The sequence below is a fragment of the Gossypium hirsutum genome, chromosome D11, assembly GCF_007990345.1.
Source record: "Gossypium hirsutum isolate 1008001.06 chromosome D11, Gossypium_hirsutum_v2.1, whole genome shotgun sequence".
Classification (NCBI taxonomy): Eukaryota; Viridiplantae; Streptophyta; class Magnoliopsida; order Malvales; family Malvaceae; genus Gossypium; species Gossypium hirsutum.
Genome location: NC_053447.1, coordinates 20,982,339 through 21,007,278, shown reverse-complemented (window position 1 = coordinate 21,007,278; position 24,940 = coordinate 20,982,339). Strand labels below are relative to the sequence as shown.

Here is a 24,940-nt window from a genome sequence, read left to right as displayed (position 1 = left end):
GATGTAATTTTTAAAATTATACTCATCAAATAAAATACAAATTTTATTAAATTTAACATTTCCAAATAATATTTATTATTAACTAACACAATTTAATATATTTCTCTTTAAATAATATTTATCTATTTTAAATAAAAAAATACATTTACCTCAAAATTAATATGTAATTAAATTTAAAATAATTTATATGTTTAATATATATTTAAATTAGAATATAAATTTCAATTTTATAGTACTTAAAATCAATTTAAAATTAAAGGGTTTTAAAGAAAAAAAATTACAATCAAAGCTTCTATCAAAATCAAAGGAGAGGAGAAGGAGCTAAGTATCTAACCTTGAACCTCATATCAATAGAACTGGAACCCAAGTTATTACCATTTGACTAGTAACTTCTTGACCTCAAAAGTATATTTTTAACTTTCCAATTACATGAAAATGCTACTTTCTCACCTCTATTCAAAGGGATCACATAACACAATTGAAAGAAAGTAATTACAAAACAAAGCTACATTCTCAATATATATACTTTTTAACAGACATCAAACATAAAAATTACTCTCCTACCAAGTAAATTACTTAAAATTTATTATTTTTCAATCACACCAAATCCCCTGTTAGATTTAATAATCCAAGAATATAGAGAACAATGACTTAATATCTCTTGATTCTAGTCAATAATAATGATAAAACATGCATAAATGCAATAGTTTCGCTCCTATTACAACTCGCCGCTCATAGACAAGAATGGAACTCAAAACTTTCAGGGATGAGAAAGGGAGCTACATGCGTCTTGTTGACAATTAAAATTTCCATAAAAAATACAGCCTTATCATTTGACAAGCTGCAACTGGTCCAGAAACCTAAACTACTGAGGCAACTTAAAATGCAGCTTGCAAAAATTCACCAAATCCAAAACCAGCTTCCCAGACAACAGTGCATGCAAAAATCTACTTCCACTATTTCCTAAAATAGAGCTTTCACAACCATAAACGAAAACAACAGAGAAAACAGCAGACTAACCAGAAAATAGTCTAGAACTGAAATACAAAGAAGAACTACCGTACCACCATAACCGACGGCATATTCCAAAGGCAAATAGATCACACAATAACTACATCCACTCCACAGATTCGTTAATCATTCAAATTATTATAGATTAACATGATTGGCAATCCTAGAAGACTGGAAAACTTCCATTAACAGTATCATGTAAATGTAAGCATCTTCCTTGCAACAGATTGAACAAACAAAACAAAGTGTTTATCAACCATCATGCCCACTGACTACCACAAGACTAATGTACCATGTAACTGACAAATTGTATATGTAAAATGTGCCTCGTCATAATGAACTGCAAAGACATTTATATTGACATTTTCATCATTTTGTTTCCCTTCCACCTACTATTTGACCTCAAAAACAACTTTTATGTCATCTGAAACATCTCATATTCACATTGAACCAGCTTGCCCTACACATCCATATTGTCACTTAAGATGCAAGCAATTGACCTACGAGAACTGAAAACTATTAAGAATTAAATGAATATGAGCAGAGAATAGCAAATTCCCACTATTGGTTTGAGAAATCATCAACGCAATTGCAAATTGTTAAGGGATGAACTGGTAACTATTTCTTGAATGAGCAGATAGAACTTAAAAAATGCTGCAAAATATCCATTTCTTAACGGCAGAGATGATTCCACAAGTTTCTCTCCTCACAAGAAACAGCCACCTGCGAGACACACACACACAAAACAAAAACAAAAAAAAGGAAAGAAAACCCCTCCAATCTATAGCCCGAATAATAGTTAATATCCCTAAAAGAAATGGAACCAAAGTTATTTTCTCTTTTTGTGGTTTAAGCTGGTAATATATCTCCTAAATTGCATATATGATCTGATCCTTAATTCTGATGGCCACTTAGAAATGCCTGAAACTTAAAGATTGCATTAGCAATTAAATCATCTAAAGTAAAAGTGCAGAGATCTATCCACGAAAACTGCAATTACTTGCATGCAGACCAATATATTTCCAGATCAATACACTATTAGTAAGATAAAGGAAAGCTGAAGATCTTTTTAACGCCACCACCAGTGAGAGATGCAAACCGTCTCACTAGAAAATCAATTTCAGTTTCAGCCCAATAGGAAATTAAAGATTTATTCGAGTAATAAAATACCAAAATTTCTCTCTAAAAGTAATGGAAGATCAACCTCTTGAAGATTTGTTCTCCTATAAAGTTGGGATCGAAATCAGAAGTTCTTCTGTATAAACCTTTGTATAAGTTGCAGATACAAGTAATACATAAGTTTAAGTACCTAAGAACAGAAAGAGATTAGACGTATGATAGGCAGACATATCCAACCTTGACTCATACGGATGAAGGATGATATCAAGATCAAAAACTATCACCACAAGTAATCACGTGCCAATCCCATCCATAAAAAACTCCCAAACAGAATTTATATTAACATGATTCGTATATGTCATGTATACAAGGTATACACCTCATCCAGCTCCTGGAATCTTCAAAAGACACCACCGATTTCTCAATAGTGATCTAAAGTTTTAACTTCAGAATCTCCATTAATAGAATCATAAACTTAGCATGAAACTTTCCACTTTAAGAAATACTTTCCAACCAGATGCTTAACATATATGGAGATTTATGAATAATGCTCATCAGTCAATACGTTCTGTCCACAATCTCAAAAATTAGCATTCTAGGAAATCTTTTTCCATACTACAGCACAATAAATTGTATCAGAAACCCTTGATCTCCATGGTACATGATTTCTTGATTAAGTTCTTACTAGACCACCTACACACACTAGACATATCATAATTTATTTTCTACTAAAAGTTAATAGAAAGGGGAAAGAGATCAAAATAGGAGGTAGGAGCATGAGGAAATGCAGGATAAGAAAACAGAAAACTGAAAGAAGTTAAAAGGCAGGTTCAACCGCTTTTTTCAAGTAAGCCTCTGTCCTTCCCAGTGAGCTGCATCTGCATTTCCATGCCCACCAAGACAAATTGAGCAAGAGCTTCTAGAATATTAGCAAAACTCAGTATTGGGTTTAAGAAAACAAATTACGTCAAGCAATTGAAATTACCAACAGTTCTTGAGCCTGCTACTAGTAGCTGCCTCCATAGGAATGATCCCGATAATACGGGGGATATGCATCATACTATAACAAAATGAAATAATTGGCCATCATGAAATTGTTAATTGAATACTTAAATGCATTAACAGGGAGCTATGGGTTGATTACTCACATCAGAACCAAAATAATCATGGGAGTAGAGACCACTACCAGCTGCATGATGAGGATCTAAAGCACATAGCCACATGAATGAGTGATACGGTAAAAACAGATTCACAGGAGCAGCAAACAAAAGAAACATTAGCAAAATGAAATACACACCACGATGGCGGGTTTCATGAAAAGTAACTTCTGGATAAGGATGATCCATTCGAGGACGGAATCTAGGAGGCTCCATGTATTCAGGATCATGGTCCTAAGAGCACAGTCAAAGTTTCAAACAAAAAACAAAAGCCGGGACAGCAGAATGTAGATATGGTAGGAAAATTAACACTTACTGTCATATAAAATGGCCTCTTCATGCTATGTGCACTTTCATCATAATAATAAGGGTCATCATATTGCTGCCCACCATAAGGTTGATCAAAGGCTCGTTGAGGAGAAAACGGTTGCCTCCTAAGCGGAGCATGCTCCCTCCATGCCCTTTCAGGGCCATCATACCAAGACCTACTCAAATTATATCTTGAAGGGCTAACAAATGAGGCAGCTCTACTGGATGTGCGATAATCATCCCCATAAGAGCCCCTTCTTCCACCTGATTTGGTGTAATTAAATACGTCAAGTTCTAAACTGTACAATGCAAGATCCTTATTTGTATAAGTTGCATGACTTGCATCTGTAGTTTAAGGACAGAAAGCTAGATGGAGCAATAATTAATTGGTTTAAACTTTTACCCATAACTTGCTGCCGATGGAACTCAGAATTTCGATTGTGAAAGTCATGCTCATTTGTACTAGTTCGACCATGTTCATTTTGATGGTAATACCGGCCATGTTGGAAACCTTTCGAGTTAAAGCGATGTCCAACCTGGCCAAAGGTTCTCCCTATAAGAAAATAATTTGTAAGTAACAAAAATGCACAGACAACAACATATATCTATTTCCAAAATATAAATGATTACCAAATCTTGAAAATGTGCCATTGCCACCACTTCCAATTCGAAACCCACCAGACATTCCCCCCTTAATAGCTTGTGTTTTAGGCATAGGATTCGATAGCCTTGCTCTGACTTTTGTCTACAGGAGAAAGAGCAATTTTAATACATTAAAAATATATTGATGGAATTCAAAACACGAAAGGGAGGTGACACGCCATGTCTTTATAATGTTCTAGTGATGTTTTTGACAAGCTACACATTTTCTAGAAACATTGTAAAGGATGAGTATTCTACGGTACTTGTATGCCTGACAAGTGGTGTGTAATCACATCTATTCATCATAGAAGGACCATTCCAGGGTTCCTTTTCAAGTGTGCTTAGCATCTTTGCTAGCTTGACTGGTGCAACAAAGGTGTATGCCACAATCAGTCTTATCAAAAAACAAAAAGGAAACAAGAAAAAAATTTGTGCAACAACACTAAATATAAAAGAAAATGTTTTCTAGAGAAGGCCAGGCTAAGGAAATTACTATCAAACTATATATGGTACCTTTGAGTTCCCATCACCCAGCTGTTTATTATTCACACCATCTACACAAGCTGTAGCAGCTTTATGGGTGGAGAAATCAACAAATCCAAAGTCCTTTCTCTTAGCAGTTGACATGTTGCGGGCCAATACAATTCGCACGATCTCTCCATAACCTTTGAGTTTTTCCCTTACACGATCTTCATCCCAATGAGGAGGAAGTGAATCAAGAAATACAGTTTTTACCTTGGCCATTATCTCTGGATCAGGCTCCCGCAACGGTTCAGCAAAAGCTACTTTGGCAGTTCTCTCAGGGTGTCCAAATACAACATCAGGCTTTTGTAGTCTCTTGTATGCAAGCATTGCATCGGCATGGCAAGAGAACTCTAAAAATGCAAAACCACGGCTCAACCCTTCATGTTGAACATCTGGGACAAGAGTAATATTCTCAACTCCTTCAATACCATATTCTTTAAGGTTTTGTTTGATCTGTAAAACAAGAATATAGCAAGAGTAAGCATACAAATTAAGATAATGGCCATGCAATAAATACCATTATATGCTCACAGCTTCTTTTGTCCATGTATTGCAAATATTTCCCAAAAACAATGTGTCATTGTCTTCACTAGGTGCCGTCCCACATCGTTTCCCACAAATCTGCGAACTGGAAAGTCAAATTCAGTTGATGAATGGACAAAGCAAATACTATAACTAATACTTACAACCGGGTTCTTCATTTCTAACAAGGCATGCTTTGCATGTTCTTTATTTGAAAATTTCACAAAAGCATATCCCTTATTCTTGTTGGTTATTGGATTCTTATGCAACCTAACTTCAACCACCTCACCAATTTTCTCAAAAACCTGTCTCAAGTCCTCCTCAACAGCATCTCGATCCAATCCACCAACAAAAATCTCACACTCTTTCTTAATTTTATGTTCTTTTGCAATAGCAGTTAGTTCTTTGCACTCCTCCTCCAATGCCTCAGTTTCTTCAATAGGGTCATCTACATCATCATCTGCAAGTACTTCATCATCGTGGTCCCCAAAGTCCACTCTGTCACCGTACTCAAACTCATCATCGAAACTGCCATACCTATCTTGTTCCATTTGCACATCTTCTCCACTCAACTTACCTTTCCTGCCTTCTTTTACATTAAGGTCCACAATTTTGCGATCTGTCCCGCTTACTAGTAGTGAATCCTCTTTAGCTACATACTCTTCAATGTTCCCATCACATGGTACTTCCTCCTCCAGTTTGGACTTTCCAGTTTCTTCAATTTTTTCTCTTTCTTTTACCTTTTGATGCTCCATTTCTACCTTATTTGGTGATTCCAAAACCTTCTCACTGGCTGTTCCCTCAGAATTCACTACGGAGACAGCTTTCCCTTTCGCAGAAACAGCACGTTTAGGTCTTCCAGGTGTTCGCTTTGAAACTAATTTAGTGCCTGGTGTAGCTTTGCTCTCCGGTGTCAGTCTTGTAGCTTCAGGTGATGACTTCACTTCTTCAACTATTTCAAATTTAAAAATCATAAAAAGGAAAATCAATTTGAACAGAAACATTTCACAGTCCAACATTAAAAGCAAAATCATCAAACAGTATTACCAATATAGCTAAGCATACGAATTGTAAATTATATAGCAGTACTTACTAACCTGCTGATCTTTCAAGATTAGAATCAGAGCCGTCGATAATCACAGTTGAAATTTCATTTTTCTCCATTTGCTTCGCTTTAGCAGCGGAGGCCTGCTTTGTTCCCGCCGTTTTCAGAGCCGTGGATTCCGCCGCAGCATCTGTACATCCCGATGAATTTTTCGCAGCAGACTTCCTCGTCGGCGGCGTCTTTCTTGTAGTCGCCGGTTCGGCTGTACCCTGATTCCGGATTCTCATATTTCTAATAGAGTCGTTAAGTAAGATGGCTTAGCTTTCTTTGCCGTAAACTGAATTTGAAAACGCTAAATAATTTGAGCAAAAACCGTGAGAAAAGAAGAAACAACCGAAGATTTTAATGGATTTGATGAACCAAATAGGTACATGGTTCTGGTGAGAATAGAAGACGACTGTAAACTGATCAGGATAGAACGCTGTCGTTTCCTGAGAAACTGCCACGTGCAAGTATAATCTTTTTTGCAACCCGGATTTCTTTTCCAGGTCGTGTTGCCCATTAACCCGACTCTTACCGTCACCAAGCCTTTTAGCTTCCAACATTTTCCTTTAAATGTTCTAGTCGTCACGACGGAGCTAAGGCTTCCTTTAAATTTGCGTTGAAGTACAATAATAATTGTGAATGAAATTAAAAATATAAATGAGAGATTTATTTGGATTGAAACATAGTTATAGCAGTGAGATATTCCATGAATTTTGCACTTGCCAAACAGCTTGCTGTGGTGAAGTTAGACTGAAAAAAGGCACCCAAAATTGAAATGAACATTCAAAGGGGTCGAAGTATTTGAGTTGGATGCAAATATCCAATACTTTACCCAAAAATTAAATTAAAAATAAGATTATACTCGAAACCAAGTTGGAGTAACATAAGATTAGCTTGCAGAGAAGGCTACCAAATTAGTCTACTGGGATTCAATAGTATTGTACAGGGAAAAATTCTGTCTACTCTGCTTTTTTTATGGAGCCATGTATTGTTGAAGTTCTACATCTACAATGAGTTTTAAATTCCCAGCTCAAGTCCTACTAGATTAGCATGTAAGTTTTCTTGAATTTTGCATTCAATACAGGCTTTTAGTTACTTGTTTGTGTCTTTGCTTCTTCTATTGGTTCAGTAAGCAGAAGATAATGAGAAAAAAAACGGTGCATAGATTGCATTTTTAACCCTTAATTCGACATCAAATCGCAGCTTTGACTCATCATCGACATGATTCTTTTACCCTTAATTCTCATTTCTTCATTGAGAATCGTGTTTATTTTTCTACGCAAAACAGCAAGTGTACTAACATTTGGGCTAGCAAAGTTTTGAATACAGATTATAGACAATTTTTTTTTGGATTGAACGTGACGCAGTTGTAACGTGAAAGCAAAAGTTGCCCCCTGCCGACATCATTCAAAATCTTCACAAGCAGACAACAATGGTAACAAGATTTGATTTTTAGTATCTTAATAGGCCATACATGTAGAACTCTTGGGACAAATACCGCATGATCCAATGACTACGAAGTCTTGCTCTGACACTTAGCAATCAAATCTAGTGACACAAAAAACAGATCACAAGATGCACAAAGTTTCAATCAGATCTTGTACATGCATCATACATTCAAAACTCAAGTGATGGGATCTAGATTCATTTCCAGAATTCTCATGGCATAATCAAACTTAACAGCAAATTTCAGGCTATCCTTGATCAAAATGAAAATATTTCAGAGTAACATCATTATGAAGGAACTTCTAGGAAATAAATGGATACATAAAACTTAAATTAAATTAAACATTTAAATAAATACCCTCTTCTTAAACACCAACTATATCATCAAAGAAGAAAATTTTGGATGGCACAGTAAATTAAGGCTGTTGTTGGGCATCCATATAACCAGCATCGACCAGTACTTTCTCCCTCTTAGCCAACTCGATATCTTCATCAACCATCATCTTCACCAATTGCTCAAACCCAACTTTGGGTTTCCACCCAAGAACCTTCCTTGCCTTACTTGAATCACCTTTCAGGTTATCCACCTCGGCAGGCCTAAAATACCTCTTATCAATCACAACATGATCTTTCCAGTTCAACCCAACATACCCAAATGCCACTTGCAAAAACTCCTCCACCGTATGCGATTCCTCCGTCGCCACCACGTAATCGTCCGGCTTCTCTTGTTGCAGCATCATCCACATAGCTTCCACGTAATCCCCGGCAAAACCCCAATCCCTCGAAGCTTGAAGGTTCCCCAAAAACAACTTGTTTTGCAACCCAATCTTGATCCTCCCAACGGCCCGGGTGATTTTCCGGGTCACGAAATTCTCTCCTCTCCTCGGGGACTCGTGGTTAAAAAGAATCCCATTGCATGCGAAAAGCCCGTAAGCTTCCCTGTAATTCACAGTGTACCAATGCGCGGCGCATTTGGAAGCTGCGTATGGAGATCTGGGGTGAAACGGGGTGTGTTCAGATTGCGGAGGAGGGGTGGATCCGAACATTTCGGACGATCCAGCTTGGTAGTACTTGATATGGGTCCGACCCGTGGCGGCGATGTGGGACCTAACGGCTTCCAACAAGCGAAGAGCTCCCGTAGCCACCACGTCAGCTGTATAATCAGGGATCTCAAAAGAGACGGCCACGTGAGATTGAGCCGCCAGATTGTAAACCTCATCGGGTCGAATAGTATCGAGCCAGCGACGAAGCGAGGAAGCGTCGGTGAGGTCAGCGTAATGGAGCTTCATCCGAGCCTTGTGGGCGTTATGTGGATCAATGTAGATGTGGTTGATACGCTGCGTATTGAAGTTGGAAGAGCGGCGGATCAAGCCATGGACTTCATAGCCTTTGTTGAGGAGGAATTCGGTCAGGTAGGAACCATCTTGACCGGTGATGCCAGTGATCAACGCGATCTTGCGGTCAGGAGCCGCGTCGCCGTTGACAGTATGAGATCCGGATCCAGATCCGACCCTGGAACTGTTATTCTCGGTTGCCATTTCAGAGCTCGAACCTGAGGGGAAAAAGCTTTGACGGTGAAATTTCAATTTTTGAGATGAAAAGAAAAAGTGGAAGAAGCGCTTTGTGGTGCGTTTAAGCAATTGGTTGTTTATAAGAGTCGGGTGAGTCTGTGTAGGGAGGGGGACAACGGAGGATTAAATGGTCAATGAAGAAGGCATTAATATTCTGTGAACTTACAAATTTGTCCCTGAGAAGTTAAATGCGCGGTGCAATTTGATTGGTTGGGTTTGTCTAATTGTCTGCCTGGTATTGGTTGATCACCAGAGCGGACTCTTTCCTAATTCAACAATTTTATTTTATGGACTTTTGAACGTAACACAACCGATGATGATGGAGGTCATGATTACTATAAAATGCTTAAATTTAGATTTTTATGTATGATTTAAAATATATTTTGATGATTAAATTTTACAATTTTATTAATAATATTATTGATTTATTATATTTTAATCAATAAATTATTAATCATCGTTAATGATGTAACAAAAGTTTAACATGGTATATTATATCATTATTTTAGACGAAAGTTTTAAGTTAATTTGTACAATTAATCTTTACTTTTGACTTAAGGATATAAAAAGTTTTTATTTTTTTTAAAGTAATTAAATCACTATTTTTTTTACATTCAATTAAAATATACAAAAAAGATGTCTTTTGACGGTTAACTTTAATGGTTAATAAGATTATTAAAGTTAATTGCCTTTAATTTTTTTCAGTTAAAGTCACATTGTATCAAAACCATGGCAAAATATGTAACAAAAAAATAAAAAAAATCAATAAAATTTATAAAAATTATTAAATTTTAATAAAAATATAAAAAAATTAAATCTTATTAAAAATTAGAAATAAATTATAAATATAATAAAAAATTGTAAACTTTTATAAAAATCATAAAAAAATTATAAAATACATTAAAAAGGTCATTTAACCATTAACTTTAATCGTTAATAGTTAAAGTTAACATCTCCCATTTTTTTATTTAAAGTTAAAGAAAAATTATAAAATACTTCTTATGGTACGATAATAAAAATTATAAAAATTATCGTACCAAAAGAAGTATTTTATAATTTTTATAATTTTTTACGAATTTTATATTTTTTTATATTTTTTTATAATTTTCTTACGACTTTATAAAATCTTATAACTTTTTCTATATTTCTATATATTTTATATTTTTTACAATTTTTATAATTTTTTTCTAATTTTAATAAAATTTAAATATTTTTTTATAGTTTTATTAAAATTTAATCATTTTTATAAATTTTTTATTGATTTTTTTACCACATGTAATACCATGGTTGTGACACATGATTACTTTAACTGAAAAAAACTAGAGGCAGATAACTTTAACGGTCAACTGTTAAAATTAACGATCAAATGACATTTTTTTATGCATTTTGGTAATTCAAGTGCCCAATTGAGTGAAAAAAAGGAGCTTAATTGTTTTTTCTAAAAAAAAGTTTGAAGAATTTTTTGGTGCATTTTGAAAGTTCAAGTACTCAATTGAGTCCAAAAAAAAGCAGGGGCCTAATTTTTTTTTAAAAAATATGAGAGTCTTTTTTATGCATATTGAAAGTTCAAGTATTCAACTGGGTGCAAAAAAAAAAATAGTGACTTAATTGTTTTTTTTTTAGTTCGAAGATTTTTTACACCTTTAAGCCTTATTTTTTTAACATTTTTTTAATGTTCCTTTTCTTTTTCCCTTTCTCTTTTTTTTTTATACAATGCTTTGAAATAACTATAACTCCTCTCCAACTCTTAAATAAGAGAAAAATGCATTTTAGCATGCTCGATCTCATATTCTCCTACACTAATAATAATATCGATATCAATTGGGCTAAAATTCAATTGGCCTATTTTATATTTTATTAGTTAAAAAGATGAGATGAAGTTTGAATATTACTATAATTTACATTAGAAATTCTATTACATATCTATGCGTGTCGAAATCACATATTTAGAATATAGAGGTGTGTTTGAAAATGACATATAATAAATAATGAAACGTATAATTTGAAACTAATTAATAATAACACATGAAATATATATGATATTAAAATGGAACAAAATAAATTAAACCAGGATTAAAACAAAATTTAAACACAAAAATGCATCATATTAAAAATATTAAATGAGTACAATCATTTATTACAGTATTGTCATCAATCTTGATTTAGTGTCGAGTTAACTTATGACACTAACTCAATCAACAAAATTATTAATATATACAACTGATGAATGTAATGAATAATGCATATTAAAATAAAAAATGTATGAAAAGTAAATAAAAATTTAGTTGTGTAGTAATTAATGATTGATATTATGAAAATTTTAAATTTTCTTTCGAATCTGATCTGTTATGTTTGACCCAAGTCATTGGTTTGGATTTCATCTAATTTTAAAATTAACCTTTTTTTTTAAATGTGTTAGAAAATTTTAATATATTAATATTAAAAACCTATTTTCATCTCAGCAACTGAATATCCAAGTTGACATTTAAAGCCCATTTGGACCACCATGTAGGACTGCCATTAGGGAGGTAACGAAGTTTAATAGTAGAGTGACCACTTCGTAACAAAACGATAATATAAGTAACTAAAACGTAACATTTCAAACATAAGTGACTAAAATGTTACCTGAGTCAAACAAACGTGACTATTTATATAGTTTACCCTAAAAACAATTATTTCATTTAATAACTTTTTTAAGAACATAACTTTCATTAATAAAAGAAATAAACATAAGCCTCGAAACAAGACAAAACATTGATCCGAGAGGAAAGTTGCCTTGGTACAAAGAAATAACGTGAGGTTAATTGAAAAGGCAAGGAGATCCATTAAAACTAGAGGAAAATAACCCTCTAGAAAGCTAAAAACCCATTGAAGTTCCAATGTGATCCAGGATAAGCAAAAGAGCAAGGTGAAAGAGACCAACGAAAGCTAAGATGTAGAAGGCTATCACGATTAAGCTTTGATAGGAGAAAAGTCGGCGCTTCATCTACCCAGAAACGATCGGAAATAACATGCATTGCTTCTTTGGCTAAGAGATGAGTAGCCCGACTCGCAAAACGATGCACGTGCCTAAACTCACACAAGTCAAAAACAAGTAGAAATAACTTCAACCTCAGACGCAAAGAGACTCAAAGGGTATCTGTCCAAATTGGAGAAGGAGAAGCTCTTGATGACGGAGAGACCATCCCATTTTAAAATTATGTGGCGGAGACTCAAATCACGACCAAATTGGAGAGCATATATACCTGCAATGGCTTCCGCCATAGCATCCAACAGGTTATTTAACCGTTAATTTAGCAGTTAATCGTTTTATCTGTTTGTAATCCATGCATGAATATACTCCTCACCCGTCTCTGCATAAGTACAAATGGGAAATATTATTGAAGCATATATGAAGCGAAAATCTTAGCATTATTTAAAATTTTGAGCTTTAAATATTTTTTATAAAATTATAGAAATTTAATTAAAAATTATTTGAGTTTTTAAAGTCAAAATGAATCAAAATAATGTAGTGGAGCAAGGTTGTGTACAATGCTGGGACAGCGCTTGAGGTCTCGACATCGCACATTTGACGTTACGACATCACTTGCTATTTGAACGATGACATGACATTGCAAAGACGAGATTGTGACATCGTAGGTGAATGTTGTGTGTTAGAATCGCTAAAATATTGATACAAAACTTAATAAATCATAAATTAGGATTTGTCATGTCAAATCATCAAGAGTAAATCAAGAATAAAATTAGATGCGGAAGCATACCTGAATTCATTGATTTCTTGAAATCTACGGGTCATGGGGCTTTGATTTTCCAAATTAGCACACAAGAAATTTAGAGAATGTGACTCTCTCTTTTCTAAAGATAGGATATTAGAAAAGTTAGCTCGTGTGTAATTTGGGGACCATACCCCTAATATATAACTTTAACACATTAGCCCTAATTTCTAATCAATCCATCATCAATTAGAAATTAGTTACTAGAGTATTTTTATTTAATAATTAAAGCTCAATAAACCTTAACCAAATTAGATCACTTTTAATTTGAGTTAACCTATTATGATAGTAAATAATAACATGTAATTAATTATATTGTATATGTAATGTCCATATTTTCCAACAATCTTCCACTTGGAACACATATATATACCGATTACCTTATAATTACATGTCATTATATAACTTTATGAGCTCAAAACTTTACTATCATATCCAAAAAAGGTATTTCGAATAATCTCGTCCATTAATTATATTAACATAAAACCAAGGCAACTTTCGTTACATTTGTCATAACTAAATCCATCCCTGATCATGTAAATTAACACAACCAAATGATATAGATCAAGTATGGATGTGTAGCATGGAAATTACATGCAATATGATCTAAACATATCTATTTCCAACTGGTCCTCCTTAAACCTTAGTGAGATCAAACATTGCCAAAATCAAAGTGTGAATAAACCAAATAAACTTTATTTCTGCAAAAAATAAACTTAATATTCGTAAACTAAAATAACTAAAAAATATCTCTATAACATAAAAGCATTTAAAAATACAAACTCCCACTAAACTTAAATGACATTACACCCATATGAGCAGTGTGCTTTTATAAAACCTTAGGTGTAGCCCCTTAATAACCTTAGGTGTAGCCCCTTAATAAGCGAGTCCACAATTATGGAGTTTGTCCTAATATACTTTATAGGCACCTAACCACTTTGAGTTTTTATTTTAACAACCAGGAACTTAAAGTCTATGTGTTTGACTTTGATGTGCTACTATTGCTATTGAAATAAAATATTGCAATTTGTTTTCACAATTTGCACCTTAGTGACAAAATATTGTATTCATATTCCATCAAAATCAGAGCTTGTATACCCGATAATCTCTAACTGATTAGACCTCCAATATGTGAGCATGTAATCTTTTATTCTTTGAAAATATCTGTACACGCCCAATTTTTGACCAGCCCAATAAAAGTCCAATTACAAAACAAAATAAAACAATAAACTACCAGCCCAATAACCCAATATGGCCCAAATTCCCAAAACCCTAATGGCCCCAAAACTAAAACATTTCAGGAAACTCTAGCACCCCCAAGCCATGTGCGCCACTGCCCCCTCTTGTGCCACCCGAGGTACCTCGCCCCGAGGTTTGACCCTCTCCCCTGGCCACCTTGCACCAAAATGGCAAGGGTCATCCCTTCAACGCCGTTGACCTCGCCTACAATGAAGACAGAAACAAAAGCAACAGTAGAGCAAAAAATAGCAATACAAAAAGTAATGTATCAACAATCAACAGTAGCATCTTTTATTATTATTTTCGGCTATAAAAGCCATATGAAACAAATGTAAAAGGGGGAATTCAAAAAAATTCGGAAATAAGAAAACAGAGAAAGAAGTTTTTGAAAGGTGTTTATTTGTTACATTTTCTTTGTTCTATTTATTTTTTATTGATGTTTTACATATATTTTTCAACAAAAATATAAAAAAACACGAAGAGGGGAAGTTACCTATTTTAGTGGCGATGAAGAGAAAGAACCGAAAGGTTTTTCTCACTTTCAGCCCAATTTGCCGAGATCTCAACATTTCTAGCCCCAAAACAGAACTTATTGTGAAAAGGCGCTAAAAAAAGCACTTTTTGGTTTTGCTGACCGCCGTATAAGGCAGCCCCGGCGCCGACAACCGGCGACCAGTATGGCGGACGATGGCCGGAACAAGGGCGTGTTTTAGAGAAAAAAAGAGAAGGGTAGAGTTTTTTTCCCTTGAATGAAGCAGAAAATGAAGTTTAAAAAAAATTGATTTATAAAGGCATATAAAACGGTGCCGTTTTGGGCCATAGCTCCAGGTGCCAAAACGACGCCGTTTAGGAGGCCGACCCGAGATCCGACCCAGACGCCTTCAGATCCGCGTGTTTTTCTGCGAAAGGGCTAATTGCATTTTTATATTTTATACATACATATATTTTTCATTTTTCCATAATTTTATGTATATGCATATATATATCTTTTATATTTTTATAGTTCTATTCATTTTCTTTGTTTATTTCTTTATTTACATTTTCATTATTATTTTGAAAGAATGTTTTAATTTTATTTGCTTATATGTATTGTTATTTTGTATGTCATTGATTTGCCATTTTTTATCCAATTTATTTTCATTGCTATTACTTGTATTATTTATGCTACACCATTGTATTCATTAACATTTTGTTAAGCATACTAATTATCCTTTTAAAAAATTTCAAAATAAGGCAATATTTTGCATTTGGAAATTCGAGAAAACGTGCCCAAATGTGTTGGGTTTCAATTTTTCTCGTTCGACCAAATAGCCAAATATCCTTTTAAAAAATTTCAAAATAAGGTAATGTTTTGCGTTTCGAAATTCGAGAAAACGTGCCCTAATGTGCCGGGCTTCGATCTTTCCTATTCGACCAAATAGCCAAATATCCTCTTTTAAAAAAAATTTCAAAATGAGGTAATGTTTTGCTTTTGGAAATTCGAGAAAATGTGCCCTAATGTGTTGAGTTTCGATTTTTCTCGTTCGACCAAATAGCTAAATATCCTTTTAAAAAATTTCAAAATAAGGCAATGTTTTGCGTTTGGAAATTCGAGAAAACGTGCCCTAATGTGTTGGGTTTCGATCTTTCCCGTTCGACCAAATAGCCAAATATCCTCTTTTAAAAAAAAATTCAAAATGAAGCAATGTTTTGCGTTTGGAAATTCGAGAAAATGTGCCCTAATGTGCTGGGTTTCGATTTTTCTCATTCGACCAAATGGCCAAATATCCTTTTAAAAACTTCAAAATAAGGCAATGTTTTGCGTTTGGAAATTCGAGAAAACGTGCCCTAATGCGTTGGGTTTCGATTTCTCGTTGGACCAAATAGCCGAATATCCTCTTAAATCTTAATCCATGTTGTTCGAGTTTTTTAAAGATCGTACTTTAAATCTCTTTAAAGTTTTCAATTTTTGATATTAAGACATTAACTAATCAACTAGGTACCAATTTTTGGGCGTTACGAGGGTGCTAATCCTTCCTCGTACGTAACCGACTCCCGAACCTTTTTTTCTGAATTTCGTGGACCAAAATCGTTGTTTAAATAAAATCAAATCGTTTAATAAAAACAACCACTTTTTGAGGTGATCCAATCACACCTCATTAAAAAAGAATTGGTAGCGACTCCCGTTTTCGTTTTCATTTTTAAAATCAAAGTCGACTCCGTTTTATCAAAAAATGGTGTCAACAATACCTTATAACCCTTTTGGATGCTATCCAATGGTTCAAACCAGGGTTGCTTAAATATTTGCCTAACATCCTAGCAAGTGTGCACGATATTCCATTGTATACAAGTCTGAACATACATTAGGCTTCCCACTACTAAAATGTAAAAAATCTTATGCATTTCTGTAATCTCAAAATCATTCTTAGGGCATTGATTGAGACTATACTTATTATTGACAAGCAGTATGTCATTCACATATAAAACCTTACTCCCACTAAACTTATGATATATACAATTATTGACCAAATTCATCTCTAAATTGAATGAGATAATCATTTGGTAAAATTTCTAATACTATTGATGAGAAGTCTGCTTAAGCCCATAGATGAAGTTCTTTAATTTGCAAATTATTAACTTTGCATTATCAGACACAAAGTTTTCTAGTTGTACCATATAAATGTATGATCCATGCTACCATTGAGAAACCATTAACTTAATATTCATTTGATGTAGCCTAAGGTCAAAATATTCCACTAAAGCCATTATAATCCTGTCTCTAGTGGACCTTTTTAAAGACATTCGTTCTTAAGGTTTTTGAGTTTTTCTTTTTGGAACAATGATCTCATCTTGAATATGGAGTTGTTCAACATTGTTTTGCTGAGGTTCTAGATTCACTTCTTGATCAATGATAGGTATGAGAACTTGAACATCATCAAAAGTGATAGTAGGAACTGAGTTAGAATCTAATTCCTTCTTAAAAGCAATGTCTCTAACCTTATTCCTTCCTCCAAACTCAATATCCTAAAAAAATATTACAGTTCTCATTTCAAAATATTCCTAATTGTGGGATCATAAAACTCATAACCCCTAGATCGCTCAGAATTTCCTTAATCCTTACACTTCATAGACATCAAAGAAGTTAGAAGTGATGTCATCTCAACCTTAACATTTTTTAGCAAAACGTTTTTCAATTTTGTCAAGGAAACCCTTGGCTTGAGTAATCTTTGCAGATTTTGTGCCCTTAAAAGCTTCTGGAGTGTTGTGCTTCAAGATCACTAGACTCATGTAATTTGAACGATCACACCTCCCAAATCCCTTTAAGCTCAAGGGTGCTTTCCGCAGTGAGAGGTGTGGGTTGATCTTCCATTAGTGTAAGATCTATGTCCATACAGCTAATCACTATAAGTAAGTGCCTTTTCTATTCATTGAAATTAGTCCCATTAAGCATGAATATAAAATTTATATTAGCAGATATTGTGGCAGCAGAAGATGAACTAACTGAATATAGGACAGAAAATAAATAAAAAACAAACTCACATCAATATTCATAAGTAAACAATAAATTCAGGATAATGACTAATCCCATCTCAAGATACCAAACACAATATTAATATCAAGTCTTTAGACAGTAATATTAACAGTAAGCGGTACTCTTGTTGTAACAATCAAACATTGACAATAAATTATGTCAAACAATAAATCAATCTTTGAACTAACATATTGCTCACATAAAGTACCTTATAATTGTCACACATTTATCACCACAGATGTCGTTAAAATTTTGCCAAATATTAACTTACCTTTGGGTCAATTAATATATGCATGAATCACAAAAATATATAATCATCTTCACATTTTAAATAAACTAATCTACACAAAAGAGGTCACTTTGGCAGCGTTTTGTTTCAACTAATCTATTTAAAATATTAGACATTCTTAATTAAATCTCAAAGCCAAAATCCGAATTTATTTGTTTCATAATATTTCAAATTTGAACAAAAATAATTTGAATAAAGGTAAATATTATTTCAAGATATCGGACACTCCATTAATATTTCATCTTTGGACAAAAATATTAACTTGTAAGTGATATTTCAATATAGTAGTCAAAAACTAACAATAAAAACATGTCGAAAAATAAATCTTACTTTAGGTTAATTTATTACTCACATGTAAAATCGAATAACTGTCACATGTTTATTACCACAGTTGCAAAAATATCATTAACCTTTCTTTGGGCCGATCAATATTAACATAACTTAAGTTACATGCATACAACCTTTTATATTTTAAAACAAAAGAATTTCAATAATAGATGTCACTTTGGCAACTTATTATTTTCAGTTAAGTTATTTTAAAATATATAAACATTCCAATATTCAAATTGAAAATTTTCATAATAGTCAAAGATCAAAATTGAAATTTTTGAATGCACTACAATTTTCAAAGTAACCTAAAATAATATTGTCCAAATGACGAAATAAAAAAAACGAAAACTTTAATATTTGATTTTTTTGCTTTAAGAAAAATCTTTAAACACGAAATCACCAAAACCTACTAATCATAAAACATGATTGCACATTTATACATAATTATGTAAATATTAACAACCACTTCATGTATATTAATAACATAAATCCATAAACCATACTGTGAAAGAGCTTAGCAATCACCTATTTCACTTCACTTAATCAAATACCATATTCAAAATTATATCAACCACGTTAAAATAATAATAATAATTTAAAGCTTTTGGTTTCACCATTCAGCAAGAGCCCAAACTAATTTAAAAAATATATATATGTCAAAATTAAATAAAAATAATATAGTGATTTAAAGTCAAATAAAACACTAAAACTTTATTCTTTGACAATTTCAAAATAAAAATAATGTGAGTGTAATCGGCAAATATGATACGAAGGAAAAAAAAAAGCCCAAATGAATTAGTATATAATCGTATATAGCTGTCATATACAGCTTCTAATATAACCAAACTTACTATAATTCTAAATATATATGTCTGTCACACTTAAAGGTTTTTCAAACCAATGGATAGGAAACATAAATTAAAAGATATATAACCAGAATCTTAAAACTTTCTAATAATTTAAAAAAAATCAATATATGTATGATCCAATTCTCAATAGTTAAACCGTGAATGAAAATATACATTCAACCCAATCTCACAATATATATATATATATAACAAAATTTATTTGTAAGATTCACACATCAAATTCCTTAAAACCAATTTTATAAGAAAGCTTAAAATTGTAATCCTGATGAAAGATTCAACGTATATTTAATCAATATTTTAAACCTTAAAAATTAAAGTTTTATCATATAACCCTAAAATTTATGTAATTTTTATTTTAAACTCTAAAATTTTAATATAAATCCAAAAAATTTAATACGTATATAATCGAAACACCGAATCCATAAACTCTCAAGAACAAATTAGTTTAAAAATATCCATTCTCAATGATTCATCACGATGAGGCTCGAATACCACTTGTTAGAATCGCTAAAATCTTGATACAAAACTTAATAAATCATAAACCAGGATCTGTCATGTCAAATCATAAAGAATAAATCAAGAACAAAGCTAGATGAAGAAGCGTACCTGAATTCATTAATTTCTTGAAATCTACGGATCATGAGGTTTTGATCTTCCAAATTAGCACACAAGAAATTCAGAGAATGTGACTCTCTCTTTTCTAAAGATAGATATTAAAAAGTTAGCTTGTGTATAATTTGGGAACTATAACCCTAATATATAACTTTGACACATTACTCTTAATTTCTAATCAGCCCATTATCAATTAGAAATTAGTTACTAGAGTATCTACACATATTTGACCCATACTTTATTTAATAATTAAAGCCCAATAAACCTTAATCAAATTAGATCACTTTTAATTTGAGCTAACCTATTATGATAGTAAATAATAACTTATAATTAATTATATTATATATGTAATGTCCATATGTTCTAACATTACGACGTTACAAAGACAAGATTATGAGGTCACTCTCTAAATAACCCGAAAACACTCCAAAACATTTCATTAAGTTTTAAATCATTAAAACACAATTTCTAAATTCATTTAAGCTCAAAATACAAAGCACACTTGCATTCTATTTAAATAATAGAATAAAGCTTCATTGAAGACTCTTCAAAAGGATCTAAATTACAAATCAATTATCAAAATTGAATATCCTCTAAGTCTTTGTATACATGCTCGAGGTCTTAATACAAATGATAATCAAGTAAATGAACTACCATCCCAAAACGTCAAATGGAGATGCTATGCACACTAGTTTAAGTCTGAGTTATTACAATCTAGTGTCTTTAATATAGTAATATCGTTTAATACTAATAATTTTTTAAATAAAATGGTTTAATAAAAAAATTCTATCATTATCTTTTTTATTATGTCCTCAACGATTTTTACACGCAAAGTAAAATGAAAGCAAATATTAAGTCATTGAATATTATCTAACATTCAACTAATATTAAATTGCATTATGTGGTTGGATCATGATGAAAGAATACAACTTATATGAGTAGATAATCTACCATCGTCTAATCAAAATTGAGCAAGTCGATTAAAAGAATATTATACCGTCTATCAAGTCCAATTAGCGAGATACCTTGTCTTAGTTACCAGAGTGGATGACTCCCAAAAAAAATAGGCATAGATGTAATTGTTTGGATTGGCAGTACATTGACTAGGAGCCAAATATTAACCAACTTGAACACCATTTAAATGCATATTTTTTACTTTACAAAATCATATCTAAAATTGACCATTTATTATTTAAAAGTATTTTTTGACAACCCTTTTCAAAAGGTGAATGTACCTGAAGATCCCTCTATTATAAAGACCTAATCAAATCAGTCCCTTTACTATTAAATGGATCAATTTAGTCTCTATACTATTTAAATAAAATAAAATAAGGCTAAATTTGAGTAGATTTAACATTTACTGTTTAAAAAATATCATTTATTGTTTAGCATAGTTAATATTTTTAAAGTTTTTATGGTTCTATATATGAAATCTTTGTTTGAAATTGAACTACAATTGGGAAAAAATTCCAAACATTTTTATACAATACATGTCAACTATTTTACATTTTGGATTTATTTGATTCCTTTTAATGATATAAGAACTAAATTGATCAATTTAATAATAGATAGACTAATTTAATTCAATCCCGATAATATAGAGAGCTTCCAAATACTTTAATCTTTTTCAGAAGAAAAAAAAAACAATGCTAGACTAAACTTAATATTGGAAATCAAGTATCACATGCTAGATACTATATTATCACTACACAAAGGATACTTGATAACAAATAAACAATTACTTTCAATCTCAATTCTCAGTATGCAGCTCCTTCAGCTATGGCTTTCAAAACGAAATTGTCTGCAATGCCAATACAAGGCCATGTCTTAGCTACAATGAGACCAACGAAGTACAGCACCAAAACCTACACTTCTAACCAAATAATTGATGCCCACATCAACATTCAACTTAACCAAACCTGATGGTGGCTTCATCCACCTTACAGATGTGGAAACAACATAGATATTCATAGCAAGCAGCTTAGCTGCAACTGCCAATTTATCATGCAAGTCCCTGCACCATACCACAACAACACTAAGTTCTGGATTTTCATTAATTTTGGTAGGATTAGTTTCGTATTTGCTAAACTTTTCAACAAGTTAGCACATAAGCTCTAAAAAACATCAAGGTGAATACCACAATGAAAAAGGTTAGTATGCGTGAACGCCAACTAAAAGTAAAAGTAATTTAGATCTCCATATCATTTTTGCATCCAATTATAGTTGCACAGTAAAATTAGTAGCTTTATTAGCCAACTTTCTCGCTATTTCTACATGACAAGCTGACTCAATAATTTATAAGGAATATGGGTCGATAATCTCAAGGATTAGTATCATATCCATTGCCAATTGAGTTCATTTATGGTTATGAAAAAGTTAAACCAAAGTAATTCATTGATTTGAAATTTTGGTTTATATTGGATCTAGGATTGAAACTTTAGCAACCCAGTCTCCTTTCCCTTAATTAAAAAAGATGTAAAATATATAATTAATGATTTTTATTACAATTAATGCATTTTACTAAATCACATTAAATGATATAACTTTCAACTTTTATGTTATTTGTATAACACCCAACACTCGATCCAATCGTCGGATTTGAATGTGCGATGTCACATTACGTCATTGAAGCAACTCAAGCCACTATAACACAAATACAATTAATCCAATCATCAAAATAATTCATATGTCTGCATTTATACACTCAATGGCTTCATTTCATCAATTTACGAGGTTATAAGGGTTAATTTCAAAGTTAGGAATTGAATCCAAACTCAATTGTTAAATTTTAAATTTATGTCTTGAGACAGAGATCTTTATGTCTCAAGGCAAGTCATAATTATTTTAGGATTTTTAGCTTCGAAGTTAGTATGCCTCGAGACACTACACATTGTGTCTCAAGGTAAAGTCCTTTATGTCTCAAGATTGGCCTTCATTATTTTCCTAATTTTGATTCGATGTTTGAATGTCTTGAGAGAAGGGATTCTTGTCTCGAAGCCTAGAGCAGGGTAAAATCTATTTAGCTTTGGTGTTCTTCTGTCTCGAGACAAAGGTTACTTGTCTCGAGACCTAGAAACAATTGTCTCGAGACTATACAAATATATCTCGAGACCTTAGGCTCTTGAATGCAAAATTGAGAAGAACTTTGTTCTAATGGTCAAATGGCCTAAATGGAACATTTTCAAACATTCAATCCTTACTTAATACAAAATATTACACCAATTTAACACATGTAAACACAATTAAACGTCATTAAATCATAGTATCCAAAACATTAATATTTAATCTACTAATTAACACATTCAAACTTATATAAACAAACATAGATAATCACAATTCAAGTGATAAAACTTATCTTTCAAAAGATTTATAGGTCATAATGTCAAAAGTACCAAATATTAACTTAAGAGCATACCAACTAACCTAGGTATATGTCACAAGTCTCAAAACACGTATATGTATACAAAAATATCAAGATGTCTTCCAAGCTAAGTTTGGGGAAATAGGATGGTTAAGCTCGAGTCTATTAAAGCACTCATTTGAGACATGTGCATGTACGCTGAGCAATAGAGATCAATGGTGCTAACATGATTCAAAACAATAATCAATTATAACCAAAATAAATATGTACATTTAATATGAAATTAAATTATAACATAAATCATGTTTACATTTCTTGTCTCATGCTTTTAATATAATGCTTTCATGCTTACTTTCATATCATATGAACAATTTCATATCATACATGAGTCCTTTGATTCATTTTAAAACCATATTGACCCTCAAGACTTGCTGTAATAGGCCTATTTTGACCAGGCCCAAATCATACCCAAATCCAAAATAAATAAAGAATCAAACAAAACCAAATACAATAAAATAAACCCATTACAGGCCCAAATCAGAAATTACAAGCCTAAACTAGCCTAAACATTGGGAAATCAGAAACCCTAGGCAGCAAACTAAGCTGCCGCGGCATCCTTACAACACGCCACCTTCGGTTTTCACCACCACCGCGCCACGTTGGCATCCATACGCCCCAGCTGGCCCTCGTACAACCGTACTTGCGCAGCAAACAAACAAACAACCATGCAGAAGAAAGAAAAGGACAGCAAAAAAATCAAATAACAAAAATAACAGAGAAAATAGATGTGATATTATTTATTTTTATTTCTTTTTTCCGATTTGGCTATAAAAAGCCAAATACTACAATGTAAAAGGGGTTCTTCCTTTTTGACGTAGACTGAATACAAAAAATTTTTTCTCTAAGATTGTTCAAAAGGTAGATATCGATTTCTTTTTGTTTTTTTTGGTTTCGTTTTTCTCTTTTGCTTTATTTCAATATACAACGCAAATAAGTTAAAAGGGCGAGAGTGCATACCTCTGTGACCCCGCAGTCGTTCTCGTCGGTTTCGTGGATATCAGAGAGGCTAGGGATGGTTTTAGCCTGAGAACGGTGCAGGAGGAGAGGGGAGAGATAAAGTTTTTTTGTTGTTGTGTTTTAATGGCAGATTAATTTCATTTAGGGTTTCATGGGGCCTTTAAGTGACACACGAAACGGCACCGTTTGGAACCTGATCAGTGGCTCCAAAACGGTGCCGTATTGACCATATCCCAGTAGCCCGTGCGCGACCCGACCCGATCCAGGGGGATCCGCGCGTTATTTGTTAAATGGCTTATTTGCGCTACTGGTCCCTCGTTTTTTATAGTGCACTACAATCCAATTCTTTTATTTCTTTTTAAATTTAATCTCTTATTTCATTTTTGTTTCATTTTAGTCCAGTTCAGATGATGCGTTTCGAGAGCGCGGAATTATTTCCCTTTTGGTCCCTCATATTACGCGCGTGTTACCGTTCAGCCCTCTAACCCTGCCCAATTTTGTTTTCTTCCCTTTAACTTTCGTTTTGACTTCAATTTAGTTTTTATTA

General features: G+C 32.8%; 2 protein-coding genes across 8 annotated transcripts; both read right to left on the bottom strand.

Annotated features, from left to right (window-relative positions):
* Positions 1–647: 647 nt before the first annotated feature.
* Positions 648–6,947, bottom strand: LOC107912795 (heterogeneous nuclear ribonucleoprotein Q). 7 transcript variants are annotated; one of them, XM_041106466.1, is made up of 11 exons: positions 6,383–6,947; positions 5,450–6,237; positions 5,295–5,384; positions 4,752–5,216; positions 4,227–4,341; positions 4,000–4,149; positions 3,604–3,860; positions 3,428–3,521; positions 3,279–3,334; positions 3,097–3,190; positions 648–3,008 (listed from the first exon to the last, which is right to left on the bottom strand). In XM_041106466.1, the coding sequence occupies exons 1-10, from the start codon at positions 6,615–6,617 to the stop codon at positions 3,137–3,139; spliced, it is 2,304 nt and encodes a 767-aa protein (XP_040962400.1). In that variant the 5' UTR covers positions 6,618–6,947; the 3' UTR covers positions 648–3,008; positions 3,097–3,136. The 7 variants fall into 7 exon arrangements, with proteins under 7 accessions (XP_040962400.1, XP_040962398.1, XP_040962399.1 ...); XM_041106464.1 differs by having other exon boundaries at positions 648–3,049; positions 3,116–3,190; XM_041106465.1 differs by having other exon boundaries at positions 648–3,046; positions 3,116–3,190.
* A 1,104-nt stretch (positions 6,948–8,051) lies between these two features.
* On the bottom strand, positions 8,052–9,523 carry LOC107911032 (GDP-mannose 4,6 dehydratase 1). The gene has a single exon (XM_016838931.2). It carries the CDS (start codon positions 9,357–9,359, stop codon positions 8,238–8,240), a length of 1,122 nt encoding a protein of 373 aa, XP_016694420.2. The 5' UTR covers positions 9,360–9,523; the 3' UTR covers positions 8,052–8,237.
* Between the last annotated feature and the right edge of the window lie 15,417 nt (positions 9,524–24,940).